Below are 12,933 nucleotides of genomic sequence, written 5' to 3'. Positions count from 1 at the left end.
GCCAGGTGTTTTTGCAGGTGCTTTCCTGACTAACGTTCAGTTTAGCCTACAACTCATCAATCTTAAATAATCCATGGAGCAACATCCTTCAACTGGTCATGGTCAGGGTTCAAAATCTAACAGTTTAATCCAGTAGTCAGGATTGGATTATGAGATTATCACCCATCAGAGATATGAAGTATTTGTAGATTTTTCTGATATCAGTACTTTACTTCATTAATTTTTCTGACAACTTTTTACTTTCACTCCTTTGTACTTTACATTTTTAGTCATTTAGCAGACGCTCCTATCCAGAGCGACTTACAGTAAGTACAGGGACATTCTCCCCGAGGCAAGTAGCCTTGCCCAAGGACACAACGTCGTTTGGGACAGCAGGGAATCGAACCAACAACCTTCTGATCGCTCTGGATAAGAGCGTCTGCTAAATGACTAAATGTAATAGCCCGACTCCCTAACCGCTCAGCCATCTGACCCATCTTATATTTTAAAGCCAAACTGTTAGCTTTTATCATTTCCTGGCTATCACGCACAACAAACGTAGCCTAAAATAGTCGAAAAAAACTGTCGTATGACATCTGTCTCATACGAAAAAAACGTATGAGACACATGTCGACATGAATAATAAGAGACATTCCTGATCACCCATGGCCCTGAAAACCTTCAATCCGATCAGTGAAAATTGAGTCTTTCAGCTCAATAAGTGTTATGGAGCTAATGTCCACTACACCAGTCTAGATAAACACTCAGACACACACAAATGTATATAGTGTTTGTAACATTGGGTGTTTAGTATGCATCACTGCAGACAGCCAAACCAGCAGTGTAGAAAACGAATTTTAGACTTTCAGTTGCAATTTACAATCAGACACCACTAGATGGCACTGCAACACCTATCTTGGCACCATATACCTTTACCCAACAGACGACACAAACCAGCATTTAAAAAATGTTATCTCGAGTTTGTCACATTATGAATTGTGATTGACTGAAAATGTAAAACATACTGATTTACACAAACACACACAATAGAGGATTATTGTATTTCAGAAAGAAAAAGCACACTCACATGCATAGGGTCTCACATCCCAACCCTTAACCCCCCCCCCCCCACACACACACACACACACACACACACTACAGTAGACATTGTTGTGAAGGATGCCAAGGTTTTACCAAAGCAACTTTTATTAGCAAAATAATGGAAATTAGTCCGCTAACATCCCCATCCAATGAGCACAGAGGGGCAGAGCTTAGGGAGATATGTAACTTAAACCAGTACAAAGTCATCAGTAACAGAGTGCCTTCCATCCTGCCCGCTGCTCCCCCACCCAGGTCCTGCCCTCTGCTCCCCACCCAGGTCCTGCCCTCCTGCCCGCTGCTCCCCCACCCAGGTCCTGCCCTTCTGCCCGCTGCTCCCCCACCCAGGTCCTGCCCTCCTGCCCTCTGATCCCCCACCCAGGTCCTGCCCTTCTGCCCGCTGCTCCCCCACCCAGGTCCTGCCCTCCTGCCCTCTGCTCCCCCACCCAGGTCCTGCCCGCTGCTCCCCCACCCAGGTCCTGCCCTTCTGCCCGCTGCTCCCCCACCCAGGTCCTGCCCTCCTGCCCTCTGATCCCCCACCCAGGTCCTGCCCTTCTGCCCGCTGCTCCCCCACCCAGGTCCTGCCCTCCTGCCCTCTGCTCCCCCACCCAGGTCCTGCCCTCTGCTCCCCCACCCAGGTCCTGCCCTCCTGCCCGCTGCTCCCCCACCCAGGTCCTGCCCTCTGCTCCCCCACCCAGGTCCTGCCCTCCTGCCCGCTGCTCCCCCACCCAGGTCCTGGAGGAGGGCCGTTGCTATGACCACACATCTGTCATGTGGCTTTTTTTGGTCACTTCTTTTAGGTGAGACTGTGAAAGAAGATTATGACAGAGTAGAGAGTAAGAGAGAGTAAAAGAGTAGAGAGTAAAAAAGAGAGAGAGTAAGAGAGAGAGAGTCCCTTTGATTTATATTGTGCACACAAACACAATCATGCACGCCTACTCATTTACTCACTCATAAGTCACACAGTAAATCAGATTCAAAGTGAGTTGGTCTATAAAGAGAGTTGGTCTTACTTGGTCTTTTCCAGTCCCACAGACAAAAAAAAAATATATATACTCTGGGATGTCATTACCATGGAAACTACATGTGGTGGCAAAGGGGAGTTCAATGACAACATCTACGTACATCTAATACAAGTTAGCCGACAAAAACAAACACTGCAACTAAAGCATGCAAAGGCACAAGTACCTACAAACAGAAGTGTCTTTTCAGACTGCAAAGGCCCCTTTATAAAAAGTCCAAAAAAGTTAAAAAAAAAAAAAAAAGAAAAAAAAAAAAGAATAGGTTTTTTTTTTTTTTTTTTTTTTTAAATGGTGAAAAATTATCATCCATAGTGACAGTTGTACAAATATTTTACAGAAACGTTTTTCTACACAGCATTTTTTTTAGAGATCAACATAAGTTAATAAGGAGGTTAAAAGTGACTTTCAGGTATCCGAGAGGTCCTCTTCACCCTCTGACCAGAGGACACACCTCACCAGACATCCAGAGCCCTGCATGCGTGCACACAAACGAGAAATGCACTGATCAGACTCTGCAATCAGGATGCAACCATAACAGGTTTTTCTGATCCAAAATTCCTATTCAGAATTCCATTATTTGATGACATATACAAATAGTATGAAATTAGTGGTGGGCATAGATATTTTTTTTAAATCTAGATTAGTCTCATTGTAATCTTGGCGTTAATCTAGATTAATCTAGATTAAAATGGCTCATTTGAATTCCACCGAAGGCATTCAGAATATGTGTGCTACCCAAATAATGACTAAAAGTAAGTCTTTGAGAACGGGTTTCTCAAGCCAGATGGCGCATTAGACCAGGAGCTCATCTCCTGTTTCCAAAGTGCATCACAAACTGCTTGAGAAAGCTGTTCTACTATGATAATTGGTGATGAAAATAAATTATGTTCAATAAAATGTACTTGTGTTTATTAACTGTTTATTAGATTAGTTAGCTTGGCTGATAGAGCTGTGCTGACGGGCTTGCCTCGGTTGCGCTCAAACATCGTAGTTTGACGACTGCGCTACATCAGTGCTTGGCCCGGCATCTTCCGCATTAGCTAAGGGATGCTTTGCGTTTAGGTGGTATTTGAGACTAAGAACTCCTACAGTAAACTAATTCCGCATAGCACAAGGTGCAAACAACCTTAGTCTTGTCGATGTTTCCATTGGGAAGCTTCTTAAAAATACATTTTCCCTGAAGCAAACCAGGCGGCTTCATAGCTGCATCCATGTTAGCACGTCACGTTTGATGTGATAATTTCATACACAAGGCATACACACAGGTTCGAAGACTCGTTCTCGCCCCCTACAGTGCAATTCGGCTAGGTATACATCCGCGCTAATATATCAAGGTGAAAGTCATCATAGCTTGCGTAGTATAGACCCAGCTCCCAACCCAACTTTGAGAATAGATTAACGGCGATATTTTTTTATCGCCGATAAGAGTCGCAGCGCATTAACGCGCGTTAACGGCCCACCACTATATGAAATCCATAACTGTTCAAGCCATTATGATCTGGAACTTTCTTAGTTGGCCGGCCACACACACAGTTACCTTAGAACAGGCCACAGTCTTTCAGGTTGTTCTTGATGATAACATCGGTGACAGCGTCAAAGACAAACTGCACGTTCTTGGTGTCAGTGGCACAGGTGAAGTGGGTGTAGATCTCCTTGGTGTCCTTCCGCTTGTTCAGGTCCTCAAACTGACACTGGATGTAGGCTGCTGCCTCCTCGTACGTGTTGGAGCCTGAGGGGGGCACAGAAGGGTTAGGGAGAGGGAATGAGGGTTTGGGTGGGAGGATTAGGGGAAGAGAGATGGAGGTGAAGGGGGGGCAGAATCTTTTAGACTGTTTTGTGTGCATGAACACTGTGTGGTCATCTCACCGGCATACTCTGGGTAGCAGATGGTGAGGGGACTCTTCTTGATCTTCTCCTCGAACAGGTCCTTCTTGTTGAGGAAGAGGATGATGGAAGTGTCTGTGAACCACTTGTTGTTGCAGATGGAGTCAAAGAGCTTCATGCTCTCATGCATACGGTTCTGGAGACGAGAGAGAATCAGGCAGGCTTCAGCTGGTTACTCAACATGAGGGAGGGGGGGAGGAAAGAGAGAGGAGGGATGGAAGGCAGAGGAGAGGGATGGGAAATTAGTAAAAAGGAAGAAAGTGGAAGAGTTACTAAAGGAGAAAGGACAGCCAAAGAGGAAAGTGCAGGGGGGAAGAGAGGCTGAGGAGGAATGCCTCACCATCTCCTCGTCCTCGGCCAGCACTAGGTCATAGTCACTCAGCGCAACACAGAAGATGATGGCAGTCACCCCCTCGAAGCAATGGATCCACTTCTTCCTCTCTGACCTCTGACCTCCTACGTCAAACATCCTGGAGAGGACACACACACAGTCTGGTAATAAAACACACATACTCTTAGTAAGAATGTACACAGCTACAATACACCCACAGAACATCTGCTGAACAGACACAAAATATTTCCAAATGTGACACTATTCCAAGCAGACTGCAGGCAGCCAGCCAACCAGCCAGGCAGGCAGGCAGCCAAGCGGTGGCTGACCTGGGGCGACCCTAGATGCCTGACTCAGACCTTAGTAAGAGATCATAAGCTGTGTGTGTACGTGTGTGATCAAGAGAATCAGGTGGCAGTGCTGACTTGAAGTGCAGGTCCTTGAAGGTGAAGTGTGTCTCCACGATGCCGGTGGTCTTGACACGGGTGCGCAGCACATCCTGCTGAGTGGGCACATAGGAGCCGTGGGCAATCCTGTCCAGGTCGTTCAGGTAGCTGAAGGAGACACAGAGCACGACACACTAATGAAAGCCCTGATTAAACATAGTCCTACGATTCTACATTGATACAGCACAGCACGTATAGAAAACAAGTCACATTTCGACCCTTCGATCAAGTTCATGTGAAGTCTTCTGTATGTATGCACGTGTGTACATCAGTGTTGGATCGGGTCACAGTAGGTTAGGATCACAGTAGGTTAGGGTTAGGGTCACAGTAGGTTAGGGTCACAGTAGGTCGTGTACTCGACCCACCGGGTCGGTCAGGTGTTTTCGGGTGGTGTATTGGTCACATGAACCGAACAGATACCGTAATCAAAACAGTGAAATTCTAATAACTTGACGAGCAACATCTATGCAGTAGCATCAGAAGAAATACCTTTTCATTTATACAGCATCAAAAAAGAAAAAAAATATACAAAGATGTAAAAAGATATGTATAGTATACAGTATATGTAGGCTATAGCATATATAGTATTATGCTTGTGCGTGGGCTAGCAAAATGAGTTACCCGACCGGACCCGAGATCTGCAATGCATACCTGTATCCGACCCTAATAAACAGTTAAAAGTGGATCCCTACACTAGCGTTGTTCCAACACTAGTGTACGTGAATATATACACATATGTATGTGTGAGCCTCACTATGCAGCAGAGTCGTTCAGCTGATACTCCCGTGAGCGTCCGAAGCAGGCCTGGACCCCCCCGTCCTTCCAGAGCCGCTGGATCACCCCCGCCAGCTCGCCAGTCATGAAGCCCTCCTCCGCTGAGCCCGCCAGGACGAACAGCTGCCGGGCGTCGTCCTGGAGACAGTGTGACTAGTCAGGCACGGACACCTGCACACCATGAGCCCTGTTCCCCTCTACATACCCCTCCTCCAGCAGACACCTGCACACCATGAGCCCTGTTCCCCTCTACATACCCCTCCTCCAGCAGACACCTGCACACCATGAGCCCTGTTCCCCTCTACATACCCCTCCTCCAGCCTGCCCTGGTTAGGAGGGCTCACACACCACAACAGCAGCAATATCAAATTGACATTGACAATACTATTACTTTCTATGTAAAAAAGAGGAGCAGGAAGCTGTCATACGCGAGACAGGTACACCCGCCCCAATATACTCACGGCTCGCGCTGCGTCAGCAAAGTCGATCTTGAGGCGCCCCATGGCTCTGATGATGGCGATGATGGACTGGATGGTGTTGCTGTAGACCACTGCCTTGTACTGCTTACACTCCTCCTCTGAGTAGCCTGCCTCATGGATGATCCTGGGAGGGGGGGAGAAAGAGAAAAGGGAGAGAGAAAGAGGGGGAGAGGGGAAGGAAAGAGAGAAGGGGAGCGAGAGCCAAACCAACAGAGAGAGAGCAAGAAGGGGGAGAGCATGACTAGGGTCCTGACAGAGCACTGAGGGGGAGAGCATGACTAGGGTCCTGACAGAGCACTGAGGGGGAGAGCATGACTAGGGTCCTGACAGAGCACTGAGGGGGAGAGCATGACTAGGGTCCTGACAGAGCACTGAGGGGGAGAGCATGACTAGGGTCCTGACAGAGCACTGAGGGGGAGAGCATGACTAGGGTCCTGACAGAGCACTGAGGGGGAGAGCATGACTAGGGTCCTGACAGAGCACTGAGGGGGAGAGCATGACTAGGGTCCTGACAGAGCACTGAGGGGGAGAGCATGACTAGGGTCCTGACAGAGCACTGAGGGGGAGAGCATGACTAGGGTCCTGACAGAGCACTGAGGGGGAGAGCATGACTAGGGTCCTGACAGAGCACTGAGGGGGAGAGCATGACTAGGGTCCTGACAGAGCACTGAGGGGGAGAGCATGACTAGGGTCCTGACAGAGCACTGAGGGGGAGAGCATGACTAGGGTCCTGACAGAGCACTGAGGGGGAGAGCATGACTAGGGTCCTGACAGAGCACTGAGGGGGAGAGCATGACTAGGGTCCTGACAGAGCACTGAGGGGGAGAGCATGACTAGGGTCCTGACAGAGCACTGAGGGGGAGAGCATGACTAGGGTCCTGACAGAGCACTGAGGGGGAGAGCATGACTAGGGTCCTGACAGAGCACTGAGGGGGAGAGCATGACTGGGGTCCTGACAGAGCACTGAGGGGGAGAGCATGACTAGGGTCCTGACAGAGCACTGAGGGGGAGAGCATGACTAGGGTCCTGACAGAGCACTGAGGGGGAGAGCATGACTAGGGTCCTGACAGAGCACTGAGGGGGAGAGCATGACTGGGGTCCTGACAGAGCACTGAGGGGGAGAGCATGACTAGGGTCCTGACAGAGCACTGAGGGGGAGAGCATGACTAGGGTCCTGACAGAGCACTGAGGGGGAGAGCATGACTAGGGTCCTGACAAAGCACTGAGGTGAACATGATGCCAGGAGACCACTGCTGGTTTCAGAAGGTTCAAAAAAGAGTAATGTGACCTTCAAAAGGCACAGACTTACTTCATCTGTTTGACAATGGTACTCTTCCCAGACTCCCCAGCACCTGTACAGCAGGGAGACACACGTCAGGGGGAGATAAGAGGAGTAAGATGGACCCTCCTTACCAGAAAAGCAGCCCAGAGCCAGGCCCCATGCAACACCTACTGTGGGTATATCCATGATGGAGTCTACGGAACAGTGACTTTATAAGGATACAAAATACTATGGTCAGAGTAGATGAGTGTCAGTCTAATCATCTCATTGGTGTAGCCATCTCTGAGCCTGGACTGTAATTGGATCAATGGATTAATCAATTGGATCCTCCAGGCAATTAGATTACAGATCAGACAGTTAGCAGCCCTACCTCACACACTACCCCAGTGCAGTGTGTCAGCTCTACCCCACACTAACTACCCCATTGCAGTGTCAGCTGTACTTCACACTAACATGGTCTCTCCAGGCCCGGCAGTCTCTCAGGGTGTGTGCTCTCACCTGAGATCACAGCAATTTAATTACCTGCTCTTCTGCAGGGCCCATGGCCTCTCTGGGGGAAACTCCTTTCCCTGTCCCCCTAATGACAGACACACTCTGCTGCCACACACACACCTCACGTGTGAACAAGCCCTCTGACTAGGCAGCAACAGTGGCTAACTGACTGCAGGTGGGATGAAGAATTTTGGGGGGAATAAAAAAGAGTGACGGTGTGATATTGGGAGAAAAAAGGCAGATTAAGAATATAAAGAAATCTATTCTAAAATGTGGAATGATGGAGTTTGTGAGAGAGTGATAAACATGGGCTGGATGGACTGGAAGATCGAAACGGTCTGGATGTTAACCCTGCGAGAATCCATCTTGCCAAGCTCAAAGTATTTTTGTTTCTGCTCATTCCACAGTGGATCAGACCAATCCACAGTGGATCAGACCAATCAGGGTCCTATAAGGAGCTACTGGCAGCTACAGGTGTGGTTGAAGTTAGTCTGTGATATATAGATGCTTCATACAATCACCTGCCATATATATATATATATTTTTTTTTTTTAAGTGCCTGCCTTTTTCCAAACAGTTTCCATGGATGATCCATCTGGGAAGTCAGGTTATCTGTATGTAGCCTCCAGACCATGTCTAGGCCAGGCTGCGGATCTGAGGACACGCCCTCAACTCTGGAGCATCGGGACCACAGAGATGTGCACAATGAATCTTCCCACTCACAACACATTTGAAGATTATTTCTTCTGGGGATTATTGCCTTAATGCAGACACCCCCGGCACAATCCTGGTAGAGGAAATGCAATAAGCTTATGAGTCACTGCTCACACACACACAGGTTATAGGGGACTAGATATCCCATAAAAAGGTGGTCCATCATGAAAATTATTGAATCATCCTATTTTCCTTCCACTCGATCCTACTGAGAGAGAAGCTCCCAATCATTTCATGCAGGTGCTGGTGGAAGACGACGGGGGGAAAACAACCTTACAAATTCAACCCAGGATCATTTGAAATGAGGCTGAAGCTCCATAGGGCTGTGAGCCGCAGAAGCACCCCCCCCTCACAGCACCCCCCCTCACAGCACCCCCCCTCACAGCACCCCCCCCTCACAGCACCCCCCCCTCACAGCACCCCCCCTCACAGCACCCCCCCTCACAGCACCCCCCCTCACAGCACCCCCCCCTCACAGCACCCCCCCTCACAGCACCCCCCCTCACAGCACCCCCCCTCACAGCACCCCTCCCTCACAGCACCCCTCCCTCACAGCACCCCCCCCTCACAGCACCCCCCCCTCACAGCACCCCCCCCCTCACAGCACCCCCCCCTCACAGCACCCCCCCACACAGCACCCCCCCACACAGCACCCCCCCCTCACAGCACCCCCCCCTCACAGCACCCCCCCCTCAGAGCACCACATGCCGTCACAGGGAGCTGCTGTAAGGTCCAGGACTTGGAGACGACACCAGGGCAACAGTGTTGTGTTATCGGCACAGGCAGAGTTAAATAGTTTAAAGACGCAGAGCAGAGCTCTCAGAGCAGAGCTGCCACTGTAGCAGGTGGCCTGAAGGGCCTCTCTCTGGCCATGCCAACTTGCTGTGCCCTGGTTGTGTTTGTTTACCCTATTTGTGGTAACGTGAACCAGGCATTCTTGGTTGCCAAGAAACCATCTGAAAGCATGGACCTTAGCCACAGTAACTACCAGAGCGAGAGATGAGTGAGGGGAGATGTTAGGAAGATAACAGCAGAGGTTAGGTGAGGAGGGTGAGGGGAGATGTTAGGAAGATAACAGCAGAGGTTAGGTGAGGAGGGTGAGAGGTTAGGAGGATAACAGCAGAGGTTAGGTGAGGAGGGTGAGGGGAGAGGTTAGGAGGATAACAGCAGAGGTTAGGTGAGGAGGGTGAGGGGACAGGTTAGGAGGATAACAGCAGAGGTTAGGTGAGGAGGGTGAGGGGAGAGGTTAGGAGGATAACAGCAGAGGTTAGGTGAGGAGGGTGAGGGGAGAGGTTAAGAGGATAACAGCAGAGGTTAGGTGAGGAGGGTGAGGGGAGAGGTTAGGAGGATAACAGCAAAGGTTAGGTGAGGAGGGTGAGGGGAGAGGTTAAGAGGATAACAGCAGAGGTTAGGTGAGGAGGGTGAGACTCCCAAAAGGGTAAGGAGATGGACAGTACCTAGGTGAGTAAGGTCAGGCCAGACCTAGAAGAGCCGTTCTTGGTTATCCAATATTTTTTCAAATGAAATTATTTCAAACTACATTCTCAGTCCTAAAATGGTTTACACATTTTTAAGACCCTGTCTTTTTAGTGCATATTCGAAAACTACAAATAGACAAATACTGTTAACTGTTTTGACTGACTAGAGAACTTCAGTTTTACAGATCAACTAGTTAGTGTAGTTTTTTTAACTGAGGTTGGCAGCTTTATGAGACTGCGTGGACAATCAACCCAACTATGACTATTTCAATCAAACAAATCAAAATAATTTCTATCCTCGTCTTTGTTGTGAGCGTACCTTTGTTTTCTTATCCATTTTAGATGTCAATGGAAATTTCCTGGTGATCCAGAGGCTCTCTCAGTCTGACTGTGGTAGGTGGTGTTTGCATGTAAACACAAGCTACTCGGGTCTTGCGTTGGGTTTTTCCCCATACATGCCCAATAAAGCACATTTAATGCAAATGGGGATCAAATAAATCTACCTCTGGTATAGCCTAGGCTGACACTTAACTTTGCCTGGTAAGTTAGATAAGGTTAGGCTTCTTTATGAGAACAATTGATTTAGTTTAACTTGTAGCTAACCTTAGCTAGCCTACGTTTGGTACTGTAGATGTCGAATGCCATCTCATGATCAATGTAAATGCGTCTGATGAATTTGAACTTTGGTCATCTGATCGCTATATAGCCTACTTAAATGTTACAAGTGCCCCATTCAATTGAACTGTATCACACATCAAAATGGAATAGAAAAATAAACTAAGTTCCTTTGTTCGTTGCCATTACATGGGTTAGTCACACTGCTGCTACGGGCAATAGGTTACGAAAACTAGCTAGGCTAGCTTCATTCATTAAGCTTATATTGTAGCTCCTAATCTAAACGACAGCAAAACAGACGGACACTAGTTTAAAAAAGCTTCCCAATTCACACAACGCTAGGCTATTTCGCCAGCCAATTAACATTAATAGTTAATAATCGCTAGCGGAAGTAGCCACAGGTGGAGTGCTAGCTTTCACAGCTGGCCGATAAAGGCTAGCTAGTTTACTGACTGTCTTTAGCCAACTAGCTTACTGCTTGTATTAGCTAACGTTAGCTAGCCAGCGCCAACTTTTCGTTCAGATTATGCTATTGCACTGTGGGAAACAATTCATGCATGGAAGTTTCCGTGTTCAAACATAAGTTAACGCGATATGACTTATTCTAATGCAATCTACGAAATGGTATAACAATAGGTATGAAACTAATATAAACACATGCGTGAATATAGGTTAGGTGTATTTTTTTAATGTTTTATTATTACTCATCCATTGACTAAATATTCCAGCAAATAGCCTGAACCGAAATCATCGACAGCAATTCTCACCCAGCAAGAGTAGCTTGACCTCCCGTGCGGCTTTCTCTCCATCGTCCCGTAAATTCCTGTCGATCATTTTACTGCGCTCCTGCGCCGCTTTGTCGTCGGTGCTCAGAGTACACCCCATCTTCAAGCAAGTTCCAAAAAGGACTTAAAAATTAAAACGGTAAAATTAGCACAATGCACCAACATGCGAAAGCTGGCTATGCTAGCAAGCTAGTAGGAGGTAGTCTCCCCCGGAGAGATTCAAACACGCCCTTGCTTTAGCAGTCTTTCACAGCAAGACTTCTAATGAACTCAATTATTTTTCTTTTTAAAAAGCCCAGTGCCTTCTCGGTTGTTGTCTTCTTTAATCTGCTACTATTGATCGCATTTAGACTGCACGCGAGGCTTAAAAACCCTTGATTCCCTGGATTAATTTGAAACAGAACAACGTTCCGCCACCGTCTCCATTTAACTAGGGTCGTCTTCTCGTTTACGCTATGAGCAGCTGAATGGGTTGTTTCCTGCTCCTCCTTACGTGTGCGCATGTGTGATGAAACCCAGTCTCCTGTCTCAGTTTAAATAGTTTTATTCGTTTTCGACTGGCAAATTAAAGTCTGCTAAAAGACTTTAATTTGATAGGCGAACGCACATTTAATCGATGAATTGCAGATCTAACAGTCCCCCAGCAGGAATCAAACCCTGGACCTTGTTGTTGTGAGGTGACAGTGCAAGACACTAAACAATAACGTGGTCTCAGATGAAGATGCAATTCCACAGATAAAAATATTAATTATCTGAGGATAAATTAAAATCTTGAATAAAATAATCTTTTTAGAGATAGCAATATGAATTCTAGATCTGACCTTATTACTCTTGAGAAATTAAATAGAATTTCAATATTAATTGCTAATTGGAGCTTGCCTGTTTTACATAAGGGTCATAACCCCATGGTGTGCCCTTCCCTCCAACCACATCCAGGAGCATTAGACATTCAAATAATGGTATCCTGATTCCCGCCGGGGACACACCTGTGCTCTGTTCTGAGGCTCAGTCACAGACACGTCAAGGACACTTCCAAGCTGTAGCCTGTGGAAGTACTCCCTGGGATATGAATAGCAAAGTGTGGTCTTGACATGAGGTCATAGTGATCCTGTCACTTACATTTGTAATGAAATCCAAAAATATATATGGTATCCCAGATATTCTCCATGTCACACACAAACCAACTGTGGGAAATTATGTTTAATAATATCTGACTGTTTTCATTTTTCATGTGTTTCTTTGGTTGGTGATCTTAGCATGTGATCCATGCCAGGTACAATTGTCCCTTGGGTAATGCAGGAGGATATCAGTGGTCAAAATTGTCCTTCATACTTTACATGCTATTTCCATTCCAGATGGCCCTGCCATGCAAACCAGAGGTATGATATTTCCAAACCGCTCACAGGAACAGATTTCCCTAGCTGCACTGAAGAGGGGTGTTTATATAGAGTCAGAAGGCTTCATTACACATTACAACATAGTAAAAATCTAACACAAAAGTCAAAATTGACTTAACTGAGGTTTACTTGTCAGTTCTCATGATGAACTTGTAAT

The 12,933-nt window shown here is 47.3% G+C and overlaps 1 protein-coding gene across 1 annotated transcript; it reads right to left on the bottom strand.

Moving 5' to 3' along the window:
* Positions 1-2,385: 2,385 nt before the first annotated feature.
* LOC136941489 (guanine nucleotide-binding protein G(i) subunit alpha-1) lies at positions 2,386-11,748 on the bottom strand. The gene is made up of 9 exons (XM_067233985.1): positions 11,362-11,748; positions 7,323-7,365; positions 5,996-6,137; positions 5,515-5,672; positions 4,740-4,868; positions 4,324-4,453; positions 3,966-4,119; positions 3,637-3,828; positions 2,386-2,570 (listed from the first exon to the last, which is right to left on the bottom strand). The coding sequence occupies exons 1-8, from the start codon at positions 11,477-11,479 to the stop codon at positions 3,638-3,640; spliced, it is 1,065 nt and encodes a 354-aa protein (XP_067090086.1). The 5' UTR covers positions 11,480-11,748; the 3' UTR covers positions 2,386-2,570; position 3,637.
* Between the last annotated feature and the right edge of the window lie 1,185 nt (positions 11,749-12,933).

The sequence above is a fragment of the Osmerus mordax genome, chromosome 4 (assembly GCF_038355195.1).
Source record: "Osmerus mordax isolate fOsmMor3 chromosome 4, fOsmMor3.pri, whole genome shotgun sequence".
NCBI lineage: Eukaryota > Metazoa > Chordata > Actinopteri > Osmeriformes > Osmeridae > Osmerus > Osmerus mordax.
Note: the sequence above shows the minus strand (reverse complement) of the source record. Positions and strands in the feature narration are given on the sequence as shown.

Bases quoted from the DNA above. Each gene is read 5' to 3' on its own strand.
- LOC136941489 (XM_067233985.1), bottom strand. From the start codon at position 11,479: ATGGGGTGTACTCTGAGCACCGACGACAAAGCGGCGCAGGAGCGCAGT. The intron at 5,673-5,995 runs GTGAGTATATTG...CACTGTCTCCAG, and splicing joins TTGCTGACGCAGCGCGAGCC to GACGACGCCCGGCAGCTGTT. The intron at 3,829-3,965 runs GTGAGATGACCA...TGCCCCCCTCAG, and splicing joins CTGCTACCCAGAGTATGCCG to GCTCCAACACGTACGAGGAG.